At 32.3% G+C, this 22,618-nt stretch overlaps 1 protein-coding gene across 3 annotated transcripts in view; it reads right to left on the bottom strand.

Moving 5' to 3' along the window:
- The window catches only part of LOC127877444 (cartilage matrix protein-like), an 82,078-nt gene extending 60,028 nt beyond the window's left edge, over nucleotides 1-22,050 (bottom strand). The window contains exon 1 of one of the 3 annotated variants that reach the window (XM_052423335.1): nucleotides 21,979-22,050. In XM_052423335.1, coding sequence (XP_052279295.1) covers nucleotides 21,979-22,035 — 57 coding nt within the window. In that variant the 5' untranslated portion in view covers nucleotides 22,036-22,050. Of the gene's footprint in view, nucleotides 1-4,699; nucleotides 5,060-15,819; nucleotides 16,162-21,978 lie in introns of those variants that run through there. The other 2 variants (XM_052423340.1, XM_052423337.1) reach the window with 2 other exon arrangements.
- Between the last annotated feature and the right edge of the window lie 568 nt (nucleotides 22,051-22,618).

Raw genomic sequence — 22,618 nt, 5'->3', positions numbered from 1 at the left:
TAGCGATGTTTTTCTTTGTCTATTGAAGTATGTAAAAAGTCTGTCAGTCCTTCTGAGTATTATTGTTTAAGAGTCGAAGGTGAAAACCAGCCACGCCCGTTATATATTTGGGGCGTAGAGTGATCACATCCATGTATGAAGTAGGTATACGTGTCTGTCAACAATTACTGGTTGTCGCCCATTTATATGCATGAAACACCAACTATAAACATTTTGTTATGTATTGCTCCAGTACTGCTGAAAAAACTAGGTACCATCATGAAAGCTAGACAAGTTTCCATTTCGTTTTTTACAGTTTGAATCGCGTTACTCCAACCGCCCAATCGTTTTAATACAGAAACGTCGAAAGAGGATACATGTTTATTTGTTGTTTTAAGTTCGTAATTGTCAAGTTTAACTTTACACATGAAATTCTAGATCTTCGTGCCATTTCAAGTCAACGCTTTTATGCCATTATATGCCTGAGTGACTTTGATGTGCTACATTAATGTTCATCACTATTTATCTAAATCACCAAAAGATTACGTCAAATTGTCATAAAATGCAATGTATCCGTGCAAAAACATTTCAGACCTGAATGATTATTCACATATACACTCATAATTTTTGATTGGCAAAATCAGCGCGGGAAATCCAAACTGCAGCACAACACTATTTTATAAGTGTTATAGAAACTGTTTAGATATTAAAAAAGCCATATTTTTTCAATTGTCATATTTAAGAATAAATGCTACTAGCGTAGCGGCTCCTAAGTGGAGAGAAAATAATTTTCAGATAAAAACAATATTTTGATACAACTTTGCACAAAAAGCAAATTGCTAATTAAAAGAAAGGGATAGTATTAAAAAAGGTTATACATTACTATAATCCCTTGAATATATCCATTGGACAAATGCAAACTTCAAATCCCGAGAATCCGGTTCCAACGCGAAATCGGCATCGACGTTTAAGACAAACTTAACCGTATGTCGTAATTCATGAAAATAACTATTTAAGTGAACAATGCGAATCTGTTTAACGAAATAAACTTAATCAGTTGATGGGTACCTAATTATTAGTAATGTTCCGCCTTGTTAACAGTGGAGTTATTTGAGAGTTGAATAACATTGTTTGTACATAGACAACAGAAACGGGTTAGGATTTCAATCCAGAATGTCAACGTTAGACTGCTTCTTCAGGTTAATGATTTGTAATTTTCTTGTTTCGTTTATTGACGTTCCAATGATATCAATTAAGATTGCCAACGATAACGACAGAAATAATTCCACAACATTAATCGCAATATAATAACCACAAAACTCTGACGAATATCTTCGCCTTTTATTTAATAGTTTAATACACGTACTGGCAAAGAAAGACCATAACTCAACCAACGGTTTTGAAAGACATATTTAAAATGCAAAACATCACCATTTTAAATGGTTTTGTAAGCACGCTATTAAAACTTAATATCACTGATCACGTGACTAAACAGGCATCTAAAATTAACATTCAAATCCAACCGCTTTTGAGATACTTGAAACTGTCTTCACTTTCTTTTTAGGAAAATGTCATAAATGGCATAGTGCCTGAAAAAAAGTTGTTTTTTTTCGCTTTAACATTCGCCAAAACGCCAGAGCATTACATAACTACCAGTGTTTGTACTCGAATTGCGAGAATTGCGAATTGCGGTGTAAGTTTACAAATGTACTATCCATCGGTCTAATGCGTTATCAAGTTACGCGAACTTTCATTCAACCTGAAAACTCTAAAACTCTTTGAAATGACTCTAACATTAATTGAAATGAAGTAATAACATATGTTTGTTTCATTCGCTGCTCGTTGCTACTAAAATTACGGAGTATTTTTGGTTGATACCCAACTTCAAGCAGAAATACTTGGCACACGGAGTTCTCCTTTGAAGGAACATCTTCCTTTTGAACAGCCGATACCATCAAACAGTAGAATAGTCTTTACAAGATACTTAATTGTTGTCTAAATTGTATCGTTAAGCTCGCCTATATATATCACTGACCTTTATGATCTTGCATATTACACTACCGTTGAAAAGACTAAATAAGTTTCCGTACTAGAAGCGCTTCAGTCGATTAAAGATTCAATCTTACCTCACTAAGTATATTGTTAGGGTCTCATTAAACTCGTGCAAAACGTGCAAGAACAAAAACGAATGCAAATAAGGGAAACATTCTTTCGCAAAAGTTCTTCTAATTGTGTGCACAACTGCTCGGTAAATGTTGTCAGGCTAAACGATGTATATGAAATAATTAATAGGAGCATAAAACTGTACAAAAGCGACGAAATACGAGCCAATATTTATACACAGAATATATTGTAACAACACAATCTTTTTTCTTAAATAACTAGGAGTTTATATCCTCATATGTAATGTTATTTATTGACCGATTAAAATTAGTGTTGTATTCTCGAAATGGAACAGCATATTGGCATATAATATTATACAACCACATTATAAACCTAAAATACTTTAAGTTTTATAAACATATATTATTTTACAGATATTTTCTATTGATAAAAGTATATATCAGGATAAGTTTTATGATGTTCAAAGTTATACTTTTCGTTTACCTTTCATGATAGGGGCACATAGTTTGATGAACTTGGTGAAATTGCAAGAACAAACACGGGAAAAAGTGATTTGCATGTGACAAGCACACGCTTTGAAAATAATATGAACTCAATACATGTACCTTTTCTATTTCACTATTGTTGTTCATGTACACCTAATTGGTTCTAGACATATAGTATATTTATGTCATACATTTATGGCAAATTAAATCTCTTACTAGTGCAAACATTGCAACTAACGACGAACGTGGTGCTAATCAAAGCTGCAATTGCTGTTCTTTAACCTAAATGGGCTACGCTTCTATCCACGAATCTTATGAATACATTTATAGACAAGAGAAAAATAAAACATTTACTATCCTTCGAGAAAAATATATATTGAACTTTTATTAAGAGTTAGAAAATGCACATCAAGTGAGAGAGCCACAATATATATATAATCACATCAAAACTGTAATTATAAAATGTGTACAGACACAATAGTCACTAATTCAATAATTGTGTGGATGTGTGCATAAATATGTTTTGAGTTTTCAATCCATGTGTGTGTTAAAAGTATCATTAATCTAATGACATAGACAATCGGTTATATCACTGTGAACAGTTCCATCAAATATACCCACACATACAACTCATTGCTACGCTATTTTGCAATATACAAGTATCTTCAGAGGATTATATTTTAAGTATTTATAAATGTAAAACTATGGTATTCATTCTTCTTTAACGAAAATGCATTCACAAATGTTTAACATTCCGGAAAATGAAGTTATTTAAAGCCGATGGATGTGTAGATGACATTCAATACATTTCATTCACACGTTTTCAGTTTTGTTTAAGGTCAAACATCATGTTCTGCATGTGTGTGCTAAATGCGTGTACATTGCGACAATTTCCGTTGAATGAGTGGCATACACAAGGAATACATCGTTTATGTACATGCTCAGCTTTCAATCAAACATGTTTAAATTGACCATATACTTATCAATTCATGTAAGAATCATAATAATTCTAGAATTATCCTTAATTAATGGTCATTAAACAACTCTGCGTTGTTAGAAGGTGTGGTTATCAAACCCATAAAACTAGTGACCCCGTGCTTCAACTCGTAAGCACCAAATCTCTAAATCGCTTGTCATGGACTGCAAATCAGCATTATTTATAAAAAAATTCTTAAAGTATCTTTCCTATTCTGTCTATGTGTTGCTTCATGTGTTAAATTCGTATACTCATACATCACATTTGCTTCAATTCTGCTTCTTTCGATTATGTATTGTCGTTTTGTTTTATTCTTAAATTCATATTAAACATATATTATTATTACATGCTTTGTATCGGCTGTTCGTTTCTCGACAACAATGACACGAAAACGCGTTCAATCACCACCAATCTTATCACTGTTTTATGCTATACGGACCAAAATCAAGTTCGGAAGTTCGACATTCAAGGTTAAGTTCAACATCGTTTGTTGATATAAATTTGCTGATAATTGCACATAAGTTTCAGAAAAGTTCGATGTAAATGTATTGTTATATTCTTATCAACAATGAATGTATTTATCCATATCAAAAAAGTTAACGTACGCGTTCTGTTCATATATGTCTATGAAAATAAAAAAGAGGATCACTTATTATAATATTGGTGAAACAGTTTTTTTTTAATCTAAAATGTCCTTTTGCGAAGTATTCAAAGCGCATTAAGTTGGTAAAAAAATCCACAATAGTGAATGATGAAGTTAGAATTGTACTCCTTGGTTTAATGCGAGATTTAAGTGGGTGTTCTATGTTAAATACCCTATGCTTAATTCTGGAGACTAATACTTGTATGTTATGCATGTTTCCGACTTGTAAACCGACATTGTGTAAAGAAAATATTGTTTTAAACTAATTTTGGCTTAAAGTTGTCAATACATTCACGAAAAAGTTCTGTATTTTAGTTTAATTCGTTTGTTTTAAAATATTCAAAACACATGAAAATAATTGTCAAAACATATTCTATAAAATTTACATTAAATATAAACATGTAAACATAATATTTATATTATTCATAGTAAAATCAAAAACTAAATCATACACATAATTCTTAAATTCATTTCACCACATTAAACATTTACCTTTAAGCCGATTTCAATTATAACTTTTGTCGGATGCATGTTGATCTGAAGATCCAGTCACCCGTTAATACACCCACCGTGTTTCAAAGTTTTACTATATAATGTCCATACACAAAATAATAAATGATAAAATGATTACACACTAATCAATACGAACAAGCAAATTCAGGTAAAACGTCAATGGTTTAAGGATAACCAATTTATAAACGCGATTTAACCAAATAGTTCTCTTTGGAAGAAGTAGATATGTGACACAAAAGATAATTATTTTCTACAAAGCAACTGGCAATTACACAATTAAGTAACTTTATATCGTACGAAAACATGTGCAACAGTAAACTCCCGCGGTTATGTCGATCCGAATGTTTGCTGTCTGTTTATATATAGTGCGTCTTATTTGACGAACAGCTGAATATTTTAAAGCTGCATGCACTCTAGTGCGAGACGAAGCAATGAAGTTTACACACTGTTACAAGTATATAGCAGAGAATACACAGAAACTAAGTTGAACTAAACCTAAATAAAAACTAAATTTACACGTATGTCTTTTTATATGCTGTATGTTACCGTAATTGCTGTAGACCTGTTAAGAATACATATCATCGATATAAGTTGTTAATGAAACAACTGTAACGTCCGGAAATTTAAAACATTAATTTTGACATCGATTTCGACAGGACTACTTTGAAAAAAGGCGAATGAATTGACATCATAAAACCCATATTCCTCAATTTCGTGGAAGGTTCTTTGGATTGAGTTGTTTATATTTCCGGAAACAAACGAGAAGCACACGATGAGAAACATGCAGCCACTTCATTACAGGCGGACACATAGTTGCGAATCTCTAAGTGTCGTTTTGATTTAGATTGTTTTTATTGATTAATAAGGTATGAATACTTGTACCAAATTTATAATCAAACAAGCAAATTCGTTGAATTAATATCTCCCGCCAATTTTAAAGTGTGTGATAGACGGACGGACGAAACGACGGACGGACGGAATTACGGACGGACGATCCAAATTTTGTATCCCTCCGCCTTTTTGGCGGGAATAATACGATACCCTTTTTTAAAAGTATGTATTTTAAAGAGTTTTTTTTTCTTTAACGGATATTATGTTTTCTCAAGATAACCCATCTGTCGCGTCCATCAATTTCATAAGGAGCTACTACAGCAACATACAACATTAAAATAGGCCGTGCTCTGTGAAAAGGGGTTTAATGAATGTGCGTTAAGTGTCGTCCCAGATTTGAATGTGCAGTCCGCACACGCGTTTCGTTACAAGAAAGTCACTTCTTCGCAAAAATCCAGTTAAGGCGGAAAGTGTCGTCCCTGATTAGCATGTGCGAACTTTGCCTTCGATTGTTTAATTTACTTGTCCTTTAAATATCCATTAAACGCATCTACCATTTGCGAGTTCAGTCTAGCTTCTCATAAGTGGCAGCATCAAATAACGGTATAGCAGTTTACATTTAAGTGTGGACATAGAAATTTAACTCGGACAATCAGATAGGTTAGCATCATTTTAAAGGAACAAAAATTAACTATTAAATATGTATTTGTTTGTCGGAGAAAAATTAAGAACTTCACTGATATTAACCAAACTTTTAGATATACTTCCACTACACATAATACTTATTCGTTGTCTCAATCATAGTAGGCCGTGTCTTTCTTATGATCATTCATAAAAGGTAGATTGCTCGTTCACCATTTTACCTGCAGCAACGACGACAGACCATTTTTCAGTATTTGATATTAATTTATACAGCCATACACATTAATCACGATCGCTCAAGTAAATGTTCGCGTGATATGCTGGTTGCGTGCTTTTTTATATTGACATCTATATCATAATCCGTATATACTTTGTAAGTAACCAGCCTGTAGCGATAATTGTCGTTTACTGATGAAGTATGTAAAGAGTCTATCAGTCCGTCTGAGTATTATCGTTTAAGAGTCGACGACGCCAACCAACCACGCCTATTATATAGTTGGGGCGCTGAGTGATCACATCCATGTAAGAAGTAGATTTACGTGTCTGGCAACAATTACTGGTTGTCGCCAATTTATATGCATGAAACACCAACTATTTAATTTAGTTTTTTATGTATTGCTCCAGTACAGCTGGACAAAACTGGTACCATCACGAAAGCAAGACAAGTTTGCATTTCTTTTTACAGTTTGAATCGCGTTACTCCAACGCCTTTGATTTAGATTATTAAAAATGAAACAATACGAAACAACATAAAGATTTACTGTCATGCCAATATTATTAGGACTACTTTGAGGTAAATCCGATGTTAAACGCTTAATTAAACACCATACGGTGAGGCCTTGCAAAGTATGAATTATTTGGGGGTCGTGAACTTTTTATCTTAATTTAAGCGTCTGTGTAGAATATCTCAAAATACATTGAATATTTACAGGTAACCCAGGATGAGTATGAGTCAAATATTTTATATTATTATATACTGTTGAAAAAAGCGGAAACCCCAACTGAACAAACAAACAAACAAACAACAATCTTGACAGGCAGGAAAAGCCATTCATCATGAAATCGTTTATCATATTAAAAGATGGCTTCATATTGCTCTATCTATAAAAACGGTAAAATCTTTACCGAAGATGCATTCAGAATAATCACGCCATGGTATTTATAAGCGGGGCTATTTACAATTAATTAATATTCAACTGAATACTTCAAGTGTGTGTTTCTATTCATGCAAATATGAGAAGAAGTGATCATATAAACCTCAAAATAGTTGTGTGTTGGTGATGATTTTTTTTGTTTTTTAAATTCTGATTGACACTCTGTTACTGATACATGATTGTAAATAAGTGTTAACAGTGTCTTGAAATAAAAAGAGGAAACTATGTATCATTGAAATATTGTTGGTTCAAGAACTTCCTGCTGTTGATGCCTCCTTGTTACATTATGTTCAGGCTTTTTATATCGAAAAACGCAGAGAATAAAATACCTTTGCAAGAGTCCTGCGTGAGCAATAAGTTAAACACATTAACAGTTAATTCTATTAGGCGAGCATATGTCGATAAGATAAGAGTTTAAAAAAACTGATTTGCAAAAAACACCCTGACAGTGTACACACGTACTGTTTAACTAATGATAATGGTCCATACGAAGCTTGAAGTAACACAATATAAGCCTTGTAGTCTTTTGATTACTACACTATAAATATCACATTGTTTACTTTTGTTGATAATCGTCCAAACTCTCCAGGGATTGACCTAACTTAAAATAAAATACATTTATTTTATTAGATCGCTTTATATCTTTTATCTTAATAAATAAGTAGGCATATTAATTCCGATAGAATAATCACTTTAATTGCTTGTACAAATGTGCACATACAGACGCTGTTAACAATGCAGTTAAGGCCAGTCGCGTCATGCGAAAATGTATCTAATGCCATATGCGACCAGCGACGCTCCAGATCAGTATGTATAGTCAGGTCCTACTAACTCTGCTACGTCATCCAACGTGGTTTAGTGGACTCATTAGATTACAGGGTAGCTCCTTAACAGACTGCGCGGTAATTACATTAGAATTAAATTAAAATAAACATTATAATGAAAGTTACACAACATAGGCTTGAAGACAACCAAGCTTCGAATGCTCCTGTTAACGACAAGCAGTAATTAAGCCATTTGCAAGTAGTAACTTTTTGATTAAAAGAACATTGTTTAATGAATAGCTGTGTATGTTAACGATGCATGCAACCAAGTTTTAAACAAAATATGGAGAGCAAAATTGCAGCGCAATTTTATATAATATATATGATTCACAACAAGATGAATGAAGACGTTTTCAACTAGCAACACACATATTTAGCATATGTGTTCGATGCAACTGAATATAACGGACGTTCGTAAGCATATTGAACATGTTGTGCGTTGATAGACCTAAACAGATAATAGGGAAAGCCATTTTCGTAAATGAAACAGCTTATATCTCGAAACATAGCTCGAATCCGCCACGCCCATATAAAATAAATATTTTTATGTGAATGATTTTCGTTTGTATGACTTATCGACTCTAGGAAGTTATCATACATACAATTTAAATGTTAAATATCATTAGACAAATTATTTAAAATAACGGAATTTGAAATAATTCGTATATGCATGTGTACAATTGTTTAATACACATGCACACAAGCGCACATACTTGTAGTACAATTTTTTCGATTATCTGTAACTTCATAGGAGTTCGATTCTACGTCTTATATAGTTTAAGAATAATATTAATAATATACGTGTACAATTGTTTGATTTACAAGCTCTGAAACTCAACAAAAGGCAGTACAGATTTTGCTTTTTAGATTGTGTGTAAATTTGTTAAATTTTCGATTCCACGACAGGGGTCGACTATTGTTTGTCTTTCCATCGTTTGCGCCTTATGAGCTGGTACTAATGCCTGAATAATTATGAAAGGTAAACCAATTCCTCCATGACAAACAAACCGTTGTAAATAACTTGACAGGTATGAGCAGTCAGCAGAAGGTCTGTCGTTTGAGTTAGTCTGTCTGCAAGCAAATGTGAAATGCGCTCACAAACCAACATGCAAACTGCATCGCATCTTCATTACTTCTGATAAACCGATACTGAGACAAATGTTATTTCCAAGACAGGAATATATACGGGCCCTAAGAAATGTAACAATAATGCGTATAATATTTAAAAAAAAAACATACGAGGCATGATCAATTAGCATGAAAGGACATCATCAACTTTATCCATTGTAGATCAGGCCTGGAGCAGGGAAGCCACCTTTCTAAGGAAGGATTAATAAAAATAATTGAATTTTGGATGAAGGAATTTATTACGGATTCCAAACCTAATTTCAGTAAAAAAAACAACATACTGATCCTAACAAAACACGAATTGAGCTTAACATGCTATCTGCACATATAAATTGCACATATACAGAAAGACAATACATTTAAAGCGTTGTTCAATACTGTTCAATCAACGTAAATTGTTTTATTACAGAAATGTTAAGAAAAGGTCACAATTTTATTTGTTATGTAAAGCTCGCAATTGTCACCAGATTTCACTTAACAAACAGAATGCTAATGCCAGTAAACTTAAATTTGATTATATGCCTCATCGGGTTTTAGTTTATCATCGTTGATCTAAATCACCACGAGATTACGTCAAATTGTTATAAAAAGCAACGTCTCTTTGCAAAAAATATTTCAGACCTGAATATGTAAACACAAACACAATCAAATTCCTTGACTGGCAAGTTCAGTGTGGTAGATCACGCTTATAACAAATAGCGTTGTAAATAACACGAGAGGTATGAACGGTTAGAACAAGGTTAGTGCCTGTCTGCAAGCAAAGAAACATAAGAAATACGTACACAATCAACGTGGAAATAAGATCGCTTTTTCTATTGATTGCATTAGTCATGATCAACAGATAATGAGGAAAACAATAATTTCAAGACAGAAATACAAACGATCCGTTAGAAAAAGGAACGTACGAGGCATATATTTTTATGTATGGAAATATTCAACTTAATAAATATACAGACCAGGGCTAGATGCGGGACGCAACCTTCATAAAGATGGAATCAAGAGAAACGTTGAATAATTTAAGAAAGCATCTGGCCGGACACAATATAAAGAAGTGAAACTCCAGCTGCTGGAGCAGTATTGAATTCTCATTATACACAATTAGTTGGTCCTTTATTTAAGGCATGGCAAGTGACCAATTGCCAAAACAGCACAAAACAGCACAAAACAGCACAAAACAGCACAATACAAAACAACATACATAACACATAAATGAATAAAGCTGGGGTCACCGCCTTGGAACGGTCAATGCAAAGCATTGAGGGTTTAAACAAAACTTATTTTTTGTAAAACAAACGAACTTTTCATTCCAAAAGCACGAATTGACCATGAAAAGCTACATGAAAACGTAACTACCACTAAACATAGCACAAATATGTACGCAAAGAAACATTTAACAAGACCACCTTTAATAATATAACAATGCATATCTAAAGTAAATCGTTTTGCTGCAAAAAAGTCGAAAAAGGTTCCTATTTTGTTTGTAATCAAGTTTAACTTTACAAATAAAATACTAGATCTTCATTAGATTACAAGTCAACGCTTTAATGAGATTAAATGCCTGATTTACTTTGATGTGTAACATTAACGTTTATCACCTTTTGTTAAAATCACCAAAAGATTACGTCGAATTGTCATAAACGCACTGTCTCCGTGCCAAAACATTTCAGACTTGGTTTTTTATTGGCGAAATCAGTGCAGGAGATCAAGATTACATCAACGTAATATATATCATTATGTATTGACACTGTTTAGACATTAAACAAAAGCCATGTTTATTTCATTGTCATATTTTCTAAGTGGAACGAAACTAAATTCCGATAAAAGCAATATTTTGACAAAACTTTGCAAATTAACAAAGTGCTAAATTGAAGAAAGGGATAGTAATTTTACGCGGTTATAAACAAAGTACTTATTTGAAGAAATGGAAAGTATTAACAACGGGTTATAAAACATTATAATCCCACTAATATATTCCTTGGACAAATGCAAACTTCTAATCCAGAAAATCCGGTTCCAACGCGAAATCGGCATCAACGTTTAACACCAACTTTATCGTATGTCGTAAATCATGAAAAAACCTATTTAACTGAACAATGCGAATCTGTTTAACGAAATAAACTTGAGCCATTGATAGGTACCTAATTAGTAGTTATTTTCCGCCTTGTTAACAGTTGAGTTATTTGAGAGCTGAATAACAATGTTTGTACCTAGACTACAGAGACGGGTATGAAGTTATTATTTAAGTTGTTTTCAATCCAGAATGTCAACGTTAGATTGCTTCTTTAGGATAAAAGACTTTGTAATTGTCTTGTTTCGTTTATTGACGTTCCAATGATATCAATTAAGATAACGACAGAAAATAATTTCACAATATTTATCGCAATATAATAACCACAATCATACTCTGACGAATATCTTCACCTTTTATTTAATAGTTTAATACATGTATTGGCAAAGAAAGACCAAAACACAACCAAAGGTTTTGAAATATATATTTAATATGCAAAACATCACCATTTTCAATCGTTTTGTAAGCACGCTATTAAAACTTTAATATCACTAATCACGTGATTAAACAGGCAGTGGAATATCTAAACTTAATATTAAAATCCAAACACTTTTGAAATAGTTGAAACCGTCTTCACGCGTTTTTAAGCAAATGTAATACATGACATAGTTATACAATAAACCAGCGGATTAGTATAATATAAATGTCCGTTTAATTTTATGTGATACAGAAAACATCATGCTCGAAAAATAGTTTTTTTGTCGCTTTAACGTTCGCCAAAATGCCAGAGCATTACATAACTACCAGTCTTTGTACTCGAATTGCGAAAATTGCGAATTGCGGTGTAAGTTTACAGGTGTACTATCCATCGGTCTAATGCGTTATCAAGTTACGCGAACTTTCATTCAACCTGAAAACTCTAAAACTCTTTGAAATGACACAAACACTAATTAAAATGAAGTAAGAGCATACGTTTGTTTCATTCGTGCTCGTTGTTACTAAAATACGGAGTATGTTTTGTTGATACCCAACTTCAAACAGAAATACTTGGCACACGGAGTTCTCCTTTGTAGGAACATCCACCCTTTGAATAGCCGATATCATCAAACAGTAGAATAGTCATAGCAAGACACTTAATTGTTGTCTTAATTGTATAGTTAAGCTCGCCTATAATAACCTAACATTAACCTTTATGATCTTGCATATTACACTACCGTTGGAAAGAATAAATTATTGTCCGTACTGGAAGCGCTTTCAGTCGATTCAAGATTTAATCTTTATTCTCACTAAGTAGATTGTTATGGTCTAATTAAACTCGTGCAAAACGTGCAAGAACAGAAACGAATGCAAATAAGGGAAACATTCTTTCGCAAAAGTTCTACTTATTGTGTGCACAACTGCTCGGTAAATGTTTTCAGGCTAAATGATGTATATTATATAATTAAAAGAAGCATTACGATAGACATCAAGTCAGTATAATCTACAAATGTATATTCAAACAGTATGACGATAAAACTGTACAAAAGCGACGAAATACGAGCCAATATTTTTTCTTGAATAACTAGGAGTTTATATCATCATATGTAATGCTATTTATTGACCGATTTAAAATTAGTGTTGTAATCTCGAAACAGCATAATGACATATAATATTCTACAACCACATTATAAACGTAAAATACTTAAAGTTTCATAAACATATATTATTTTACAGATATGTTCTATTGATAAAAGTATATAAAGAGATAAGTTGTATGATGTTCAAAGTAATACTAACCGTTTACCTTTCATTATAGGGGCACATTGTTTGATGAACTTAGTGATATTGCAAGAATATACGCGGGAAAAAGTGATTTGCATGTGGCTTGCACACGCTTTGAAAAAATAATATAAAATAAAATACATGTACTTTTTCTATTTCACTATTGTTCTTCATGTACACATAATTGGTTCTAGACATATAGTTTATTTATGTCATAAATTAATGAAAAAATATAACTCTTACTAGTGCAAACATTACGACAAACGACGAACGTGGTGCTAATAAAAACTGCAATTGCTGTTCTTTTTAAAGTGACATTATGCGCATCTAACAGTATATGCTATGCTTATAGGTGTCTATAGCAACCGTTGTTTATTTTTGGTGTTTTCACTTCATATACACTTATATTTGTTAATGAAACATCAACATACTAAAACAATAATCCGGAAAGGGAAAAATAATTCATTTGAATATCAACCGTACTTTCGTTTAGACAACTGACGACATAAATTATTCGACTAACGATGTGAATCTAAATTTAGTTTTAGTGCAGATTCGTTCATACGAGAAAAAGACACAATTTTGTGGGCCACGCTTCTATCTACGAACATAATAAACACATTTATAGACAAGGGCAAAAATAATACATAAATGATCGTTCGAGAAAAAAAATATTTTGAACTTTTATTAAGAGTTTAAAAATGCACATCAAGTGAGTGAGCCACTATATATTACCACCCCAAAACATACTTATAAAATGTGTACAGAAACAATAGTCGCTAATTCAATTGTGTGGATGTGTGCATAAAGATGTTTTGAGTTTTCAATCCATGTGTATGCTAAATGTATTATTAATTTGATGACATAGACAATCGGTTATATTACTGTGAACAGTGCAATCAAATATACCCACACATACAACTCATTGCTACGCTATTTTGCAATATACAAGTATCTTCAGAGGATAACATTCCTTAAAGTGATATCAGTTGTTTTTTCTTATTTTGATTGGCGTAAGCAATATTGTTTATAATAAATATTGTAATTAGAAAAAAATCGTAATCAAGCAATTATTACAAGTTCATAAGTTAATAAGACATCCCGACAGGTTCCTATAAAGTAAAACATATAATACAGTGTGAAGCACTTCAACTTTTAAAAAATCTGTAAAGAGTGGTTAACATTTACATACTAATATAAATTACATAGAAATGCTCAAAGGGAGTTGTCATCATGTAATTAATGTGTTGTCAAGTATTGCAGTGTTTAAGCACAAGCTCTGGCAGGGAGTTTCTAGAATTTCATTTAATGTACTAACATTTAAAGTATGTATAGAAGAAAAACTATGGTATTCATTCTTGTTTAACGAAAATGCATTCATTAATGTTTAACATTCCGGAAAATGAAGTTATTTAAAGACGATGGATGTGTAGATTACGTCCAATACATGTCATTCACACGTTTTCAGTCTGTTGAAGGTCAAACATCATGTCCCGCACCTGTGTTCTAAACGCGTGTGTATTGCGAAAATATCCGTTGAATGACTGGCATACAAAAGGAATACATCGTTTATTTATATGCCATGTTTTCCTTCTAACATATTAAAATTGCACATATACTTGTCAAGTCATGTTAGAATAAAAATAATTATAGCATTGTCCTTAATTATTGGTCAAAAGCCATCTGTGTATTGTTATAAGGTGTGGATGGGAAGTATATAAAACTAGTGACGTCATGTTTCAATTCATATACATAACATCTCCAAATTTCTATTTATGGATTGAAACTCAATGTTATTTATAAATCTTAATGTATCTTCCCTATTCAGTCTATGCGCTATTGCATGTGTTACAATCGTTTATCCAGACATCACATTTGCTTGAATTCAGTTTCATTCGATTATTTATTGTTGTTTCGTTTTATTCTAAAATTCACATAAAACATATAATTTCTTTCTTTTTACATGTATCGGCTGTTCGTTTCTCGATAACAATGCCAATAAAACGCGTTCCATCAACACCAACGTTATCACCTTTTCATGATAAACAGGCCAAAATCAAATTCGGCATTCAAGGTTAAGTTCAACATCGTTTTCGTGACACTTGCTGATAATTTTACAGAAGTCTCAGAAAAGTTCGATGTAAATGTATATTAAAATTCTTAGAAATGATGAATGTCTTTTTTGCATGTCAAAAAAGTAACTGTACGCGTTATATTCCTATAGGTCTATACAAATACAAAAGAGGATCAATAATTATATTATTTTTCGCAACAGTTTTTTAAATCTGAAATGTCCTTTCGCGAAATATTCAGCACGCATTTTGTTGTTTAAAACAATAATCCACAATAGTGAATTCTGAAGTAAGAATCGCACTCCTTGGACTAATGTGAAATTTAAGAAAAAGGTTGGTGTTCTATATTTAAAGTCCTATGATTAATTCTGGAGACTAATACTTGTATTTTATGCATGTTTCCGACTTGTAAACCTACATTGTGTTAGGAAAATATTGGTTTAAACAAATTTTGGCTTAAAGCTCATCATACATTCACGAAAAACTTCGGTATTTTAATTATATTTGCTTGTTTTAAAATATTCGAAAACAAACAATAAAATAATTGTTAATACATATTATATAAATATTCATATAATATAAGCAATTATACATAATATTTTTGATATTCAAGGTAAAGTTTAAAATCAAATATCATTCACATTATTCTTCAATTTATTTTACCAAAGAAAACATTTACCTTTAAGCCGATTTCAAAAATAACTTTTGTCGGACGCATCTTGATCTGAAGATCCTGTCACCAGTTAATATTTCACCGTGTTTCCAAGCGTTACTATATAATGTCCACACACAAAGTTATAAATGATAAAACACTAATCAATACAAACAAGCAAATTCAGGTAACACGTCAATGGTTTAAGGATAACCAATTTATAAACGCTATTTAACCAAATAGGCCTTTTTAAGAAGAAGTAGATATGTGACACAAAATACAATTATTTTCTATAAAGCCACTGGCAATTACGCAATTTAGTAACTTTATATTGTACGAAAAAAAAATGTGCAACAGTAAACTCCCGCGGTTCTGTCGATCCGAATGTTTACTGTCTGTTTATATATAGCGCGTCTTATTCAACGAACAGCTGTATATGTTTAAAGCTGCATGCACTCTGGTGCGAGACGAAGCAATGCAGACTATGTTACTAGTATAAAGCAGAGAATACACAGAAAATAAGTTGAACCAAACCTTAATCAAAACAAAATGTATGTCTTTTTATATGCTGTTTTTTACCGTAATTTCCGTGGATATGTTATGAATACATATCATCGATATGAGTTGTTTATGAAACAACTTTGAAGTCCGGAATTTAAAAAAATTAATTTCGACATCTATTTCGACAGGACTACTTTGAAAAGAAGGCGTATGCATTGACACCATAAAACCCTTATTCCCCAATTTCGTCGGAGGTTCTTTGGATCGAGTGGTGAATATTTCCGGAAACAAACGAGAAGCACACGATGGGAAACATGCAGCCACTTCATTACAGGCGGACACATAGTTGCGAATCTTTCAGTGCCGTTTAGATTTAGATTATTTTTATTGATGAATAAGGTATGAGTACCTGTACCAAATTTACATGTAAACAAGCAAATTCGTTTAATTAATATCTCCCGCCAATTTAAAAATGTGTGATAGACAGACGGACGAAATGACGGACGGACGATCCAAATTCTATATCCCACCGCCTTTTTTGCGATGAAAATACGATACCCTTTTTAAAAGAATGTATTTTAAAGATTTTTACAGTGCAGTCCGCACAGGCTAATCAGTGTCGACTCATCCCGTTTTTATATTAAATATTATATATTTTTCGTTACAAGAAAGTCACTTCTTCGCAAAAATCCAGTTTAGGCGGATTAGCCCGTGCGGACTTTGCCTTCAATTGTTTAATTTACTTGTCCTTTTAATATACATAAAACGCAAACAATTTGTGAGTCCAGTCTAGCCTCTCATAAGTGGCAGCATCAAATAAAGGTCTAGCAGTTTACATATAAGTGTGAACATAAACATTTAACGCGGACAATCAGATAGGGTATCATCATTTTTAAAGAACAAAAAATAACTATGAAATATGTATTTGTTAGTCGGAGTAAAAGTAAGAACTTCACTGATATTAACCAAACTTGTTTATATACTTCCAATACACATAATACTTATTCGTTGTAACAACCATAGTAGGCGGTGTCTTTTTTATAATTATTCATGAAAGGGAGTTTGCTCGTTCACCATTTTACCTGCAGCAACAACTCGGCAGACCACTTTTCAGTATTTGATATTAATATATACAGCCATACGCATGAATCACGATCGCACAAGTAAATGTTCGCGTGACATGTTTGTTGCGTGCTTTTTTATATTTACATCTATATCATAATTCGTATATACTTTGTAAGTAACACGCCTGTAGCGATAATTGTCGTTTACTGATGAAGTATGTAAAGAGTCTGTCAGTTCGTCTGATTATTATTGTTTAAGAGTCGACGACGTCAACCAACCATGCCTATTATATAGTTGGGGCGTAGAGTGATCACATCTATGCATGAAGTAGGTATACGTGTCTGTCAACAATTACTGGTTGTCGCCAATTTATATGCATGAAACACCAACTATTTAATTTAGTTTTGTGTGTATTGCCCCAGTACAGCTGGAAAAACTGTACCATCACGAAAGCTAGACAAGTTTGCATTTCTTTTTACAGTTTGAATCGCGTTACTTCAACGCCTTTGATTTAGATTATTACAAATGAAACAATACGAAACAACAATAAGATTTACTGTAATGCCAATCATATTAGGACTACGTTGAGGTAAATCCGATGTTAAACGCTTAATTAAACACCATACGGTGAGGCCTTGCAAAGTATGAATTATTTGGGGGTCGTGAACTTTTTATCTTAATTTAAGCGTCTGTGTAGAATATCTCAAAATACATTGAATATGTACAGGTAACCCAGGATGAGTAGTAGTCAAATATATATTATTATATACTGTTGATTAAAGCGGACAACCCATCTGAACAAACAAACAAACAAGAATCTTGACTGGTAGGGCATTACATTTATGAAAGCCATTCAACATGAAATTGTTTCTTATATTAAAAGATGGCTTCATATTGCTCTACCGATAAAAACTGTGCAATCCTTGCCGAAGGTGCATTTATAATAATCACGCTATGGTATATATAAGCGGGGCTATTTACAATTTATAAATATTCAACTGAATACTTTAAGTGTGTGTTTCTATCCAGGCAAATATGAGAAGAAATGAGCATATAAACCTTAAAATAGTTGTGTGTTGGTGCTTTGTTTTAATTTTCTTATTCTGATTGACAAACTGTAACTGATATATAATTGTAATTTAATTAATGTTGTTTTAGATAGTTATTATCAAGAAAATTATGTTTAGTCTTTTTATATCGAAAAACGGAGATAGTAAAATACCTTTGCAAGAATCTTGCGTGTGCAATGAGAGTAACATATTGTTAGTTAATTCGCTAAGGCGAGCATATGTCGATAAGATAAGAGTTAAAAAGTACTGATAAGCCAAAAAACCTGACAGTGTTCATAAGTTCTGTGTAACTAATGATAATGGCCCATACGAAGCTTGAAGTAACACAATATATATAATAAGCCTTATATTATTTTGATAACTACACTATAAATATCAGATTGTTCTCTTTTGTTGATAATCGTCGATACTCCAAGGATCGACTTAACGTCAAATAAAAACACATTTAATTTATTAGATCGCTTTATATCTTTTTGCTTTATAAATAAGTAGGCATATTTATTCCGATATAATAATCACTATTGCTTGTAAAAATGAGCACATACAGACGCTATTAATTATGCAGTTAAGGACATTACAGTCGCGTCATGCAAAAATGAATCTTATGCTATATGCGACCAGCGAAGCTACAGACCAGTCAGCACAGCCAGGGCCTACAACTGTATCTCTGCTACGTCATCCAATGTAACGTGATCTCATTGGCGGAAAGGGTAGCTCCTTACCAGAATGCGCGGTAATTACATTAGAATAACATTAAATTAAACACCATAGTAAAAGTTACACAACCAAACTGTAACAGTAACATGGGTTAATCTGAATATCACTTCTTATGCATATGTACGCGATTTCAAGTTCTAAGAATAAAGTATAAATTTAATCAATCGTAAACCACTTTCACTCACCAAGCTTACATCAATGATTTCCAGTGATAAACAATTAAGGTATATTACCAAATTAATGTACAACGCTATGTAAAAAAGAAGACCTTGCTTGTGAGATATTTTTTTTGCTTAGTGTTAACACTTAAAACTAAAGATGCAAACGAATTATTTCGTTACTTAATCATTTAATAATCTATTTATGTGAAATGTTTTTTGTTTAGTTTTCCATTAATGTGGCCATCTTGATGTAAATTTGTTGAGTATTTTATTTTTGTGGTAATCTTCGTGTATATGTGTTCAATATGTGGCCAAAGGCATGTATTTGCTGATTATGTCAATAAACTGAAACTGAAACTATTTACAGAAATATGTTGTTCCTTCTTTTTTATACATGTAAGTGTTTCGTTATACTATCAATCGGTCTTATGCGTTATCCAATCGCCTGAACTTTTACCCCATCTCAAACTAAATGAAAGTGAAAACACAAGTTTTCTGCTGTCGAACATGTTGTTGCTAACAATACAGAGATTGAAAAAACTTGGCCAACTTGAGTTCTTCTTTGTTGAAGCACACAACTTATGAACATCCACTACCATCAACTAGTAGAATCGTCATTGAAAGATAATTAAGATAACTGCTATCTTAGTTCATACGTTTAGCTCGTCAATATTAACCTTACACTGACCTTTATGCATGAACATATTTAATACACTATCGTTGGAAAGAATAAATTACTTGCATCCCTAGAAGCGCTTTCAATCGATTAAATCCTCCTAGACTAAGTTTACTGTTGTGGGCTCGTTAACCGAATGAAAATAAATGAAACATTCAATCCGCAAAATGTGTATAGTTTTAAAACCATGTGCCAGTTTAAAGTAGCATTATTACGGTGACAAAGACACTCGGTGATATTACTTTAATAAGAGGCACAAACTGTACACAGTAATACAAAACTAATCGCTACGATATCGCAAGATTCATGCGTCCTCATGTCGTCGAAAACTACGTTCCCTCAACTAATATAAGTATGTTATAGTTTGATTGGCATACGTAATATTATTTATAAAAAAATACACCTAAAAAAAGCAAGCAACTATTGCAAGTTCATAATAAGCTTATAAGATAACTACAATTTCCTTTAATGTAAACACTATTTTTTAGCGCATCAACTTCTTTAGAAAACAGTTAAGAGTGGTAACTACTTAACAAGATAAATAACTTTTAAATGCAAAATAGGGTGTTTAGTTGTCATCATGTTAACATTGTGTTGTAAAGAGTTGTCACAAGCTCTGGCGATATCGACTGTCATTCACACGTTTTCGTTTTGTTTAAGATAAAGTAGTTATGTTTTGAACATGTCTGCATGTCTTAAATATACATTGAATGAACGACATGCAAAAGGAGTGCATCGTTTATTTATATGCTATGTTTTTATGGTAACATATTTACATTTCACACAGATTTATCAATTCTTGTTACAATCGTAAAAATCTAGCATTATCCATTAACATAAACAATTCTTTGTAGTTATGAGGTGTGTTAATAAAACTCAAAGTAGTGTCCGCATTTTTAATTCCTTCGCATCAAAACTCATAATCGCTGTTCATTGACAGAACATCAACGATTTATTAAAAAAATATTGTCTTTATTTCATATTGTTTTGTGAAGCTTCACTTGTTAAAATCGAATGTGTATGCCTCGAATTCTTTCCAAATATTCTCCTGTCGGTTATTTGATGTCGTTGCGTTTAATTCTGAATAAAGATTAATTTCAGTTCATATAAAAAATTACCGTTGCCTTTGCTTGTAATGGCTGTTCATTGCTCGATAACAATGGCAGGCAAAATGCGTTCAATCAACGTAAACGCTGTCGTTATTTCACGTGAAACTGATTAGCATGAAATATGGGACTCAAGGTTAAGTTCAACATCGTTTTATTTAAGTTGCTGAATATTTAACAAACGTTTCAGAAACGACCGATGTACATGTATATTACAATTCGTAGCAACTAAAAATGTATTGAAGTATAACACACTAATGAATGTGCGCGTTAAAATAAGCATATAGGGATATTTTACTATAAAATGAGGGTCAATTTATTTTAATATTGCAGGAAAACAAGAACGTTATTATTTGTATCTAAAATGCCATTTGGGGGGAATATGCATCACGCATAATGCATGCAAATTTACGTCGTACAGCACATGTTGATAATTTAATATTAACATAGATGTATGCGTCATGACATTCAAGGATTCAACAGTCGTGAATGATAAAGTTAGAATCACACTCCTGAGTATATTGTTAAATTTAAGTAAAAAGCTGATGTTCTATAGTTAATTTTGTTTTATAAATTCTAGAGAATAATACGTGTATGTTTTTTCCATGTTTCCGACTTATAAATTGGCACTGTGTAAGGAAATATTGTTGCAAATAACATTTTTGTACATTTTTATACGTTTACGAAAATGTGCGGTATTTATTTATTTTAATTGATGTTTTGAAATGTATTATACAACATACATTAAAATTATTGTCAGAGCACATACAATAATACAAAATATACATAAGATATTAACATAAATCCCTCCTATTATATCATTCATAGTAAAATGTCTTTTTTTCTTAAGCACCACATTCGCATATGCATTTTACCGATAAAATACTTACATTACAGGCGATTCCCAGAAGAAACTGTGGGTTCCTCATGATGATCTGCAGATCCATTAACTAATGAATACTTATTAATGTCAGCAGAAAAAAATAATGCAAAAATTATCGATACAAATAAGCAATGTTACAAGTCACTGGTTTAAGGATAACTACATATCATCCGCTATTTAACCAAATACTCCTGTTAACAAGAAGAAGATATCTGACACCAAACCTTAATATTTTCGACAAAGCCACTGGCAATTACACAATTAAGTAACTTTATATCGCACGACAAAAACTCCCGCGGTTCTGTTGATCCGAATGTTTACTGTCTGTTTATAAATGTAAGTGCTTCTTAATCAACGAACAGCTGCACATGTTTAAAGCTGCATGCACTCAGTTCCGAGACGAAAAATGGAAGTTTGACACAATTCTATCTACATGAGAATACTCAGAAAATAGGTAATGTAATTGAATCAAGCCATATCAAAATAAAGTTGCACAGGCAGCCACCGCAAATACAGTTGGACGCGTATTTGCAAAATAGTAAGTGACATTTAGATTAATGCGATATGACAATATTGGTACCGAATTTCTATGTAAACAAAATACCCATCAAGAGAATAAAATTCCAAAAAGCTGATTTGTTGTACAC

The sequence above is a fragment of the Dreissena polymorpha genome, chromosome 4 (genome assembly GCF_020536995.1).
Source record: "Dreissena polymorpha isolate Duluth1 chromosome 4, UMN_Dpol_1.0, whole genome shotgun sequence".
Taxonomy (NCBI): Eukaryota; Metazoa; Mollusca; class Bivalvia; order Myida; family Dreissenidae; genus Dreissena; species Dreissena polymorpha.
The sequence above is the reverse complement of the archived record's forward strand: the minus strand, read 5'-3'. Positions and strand labels throughout refer to the sequence as shown.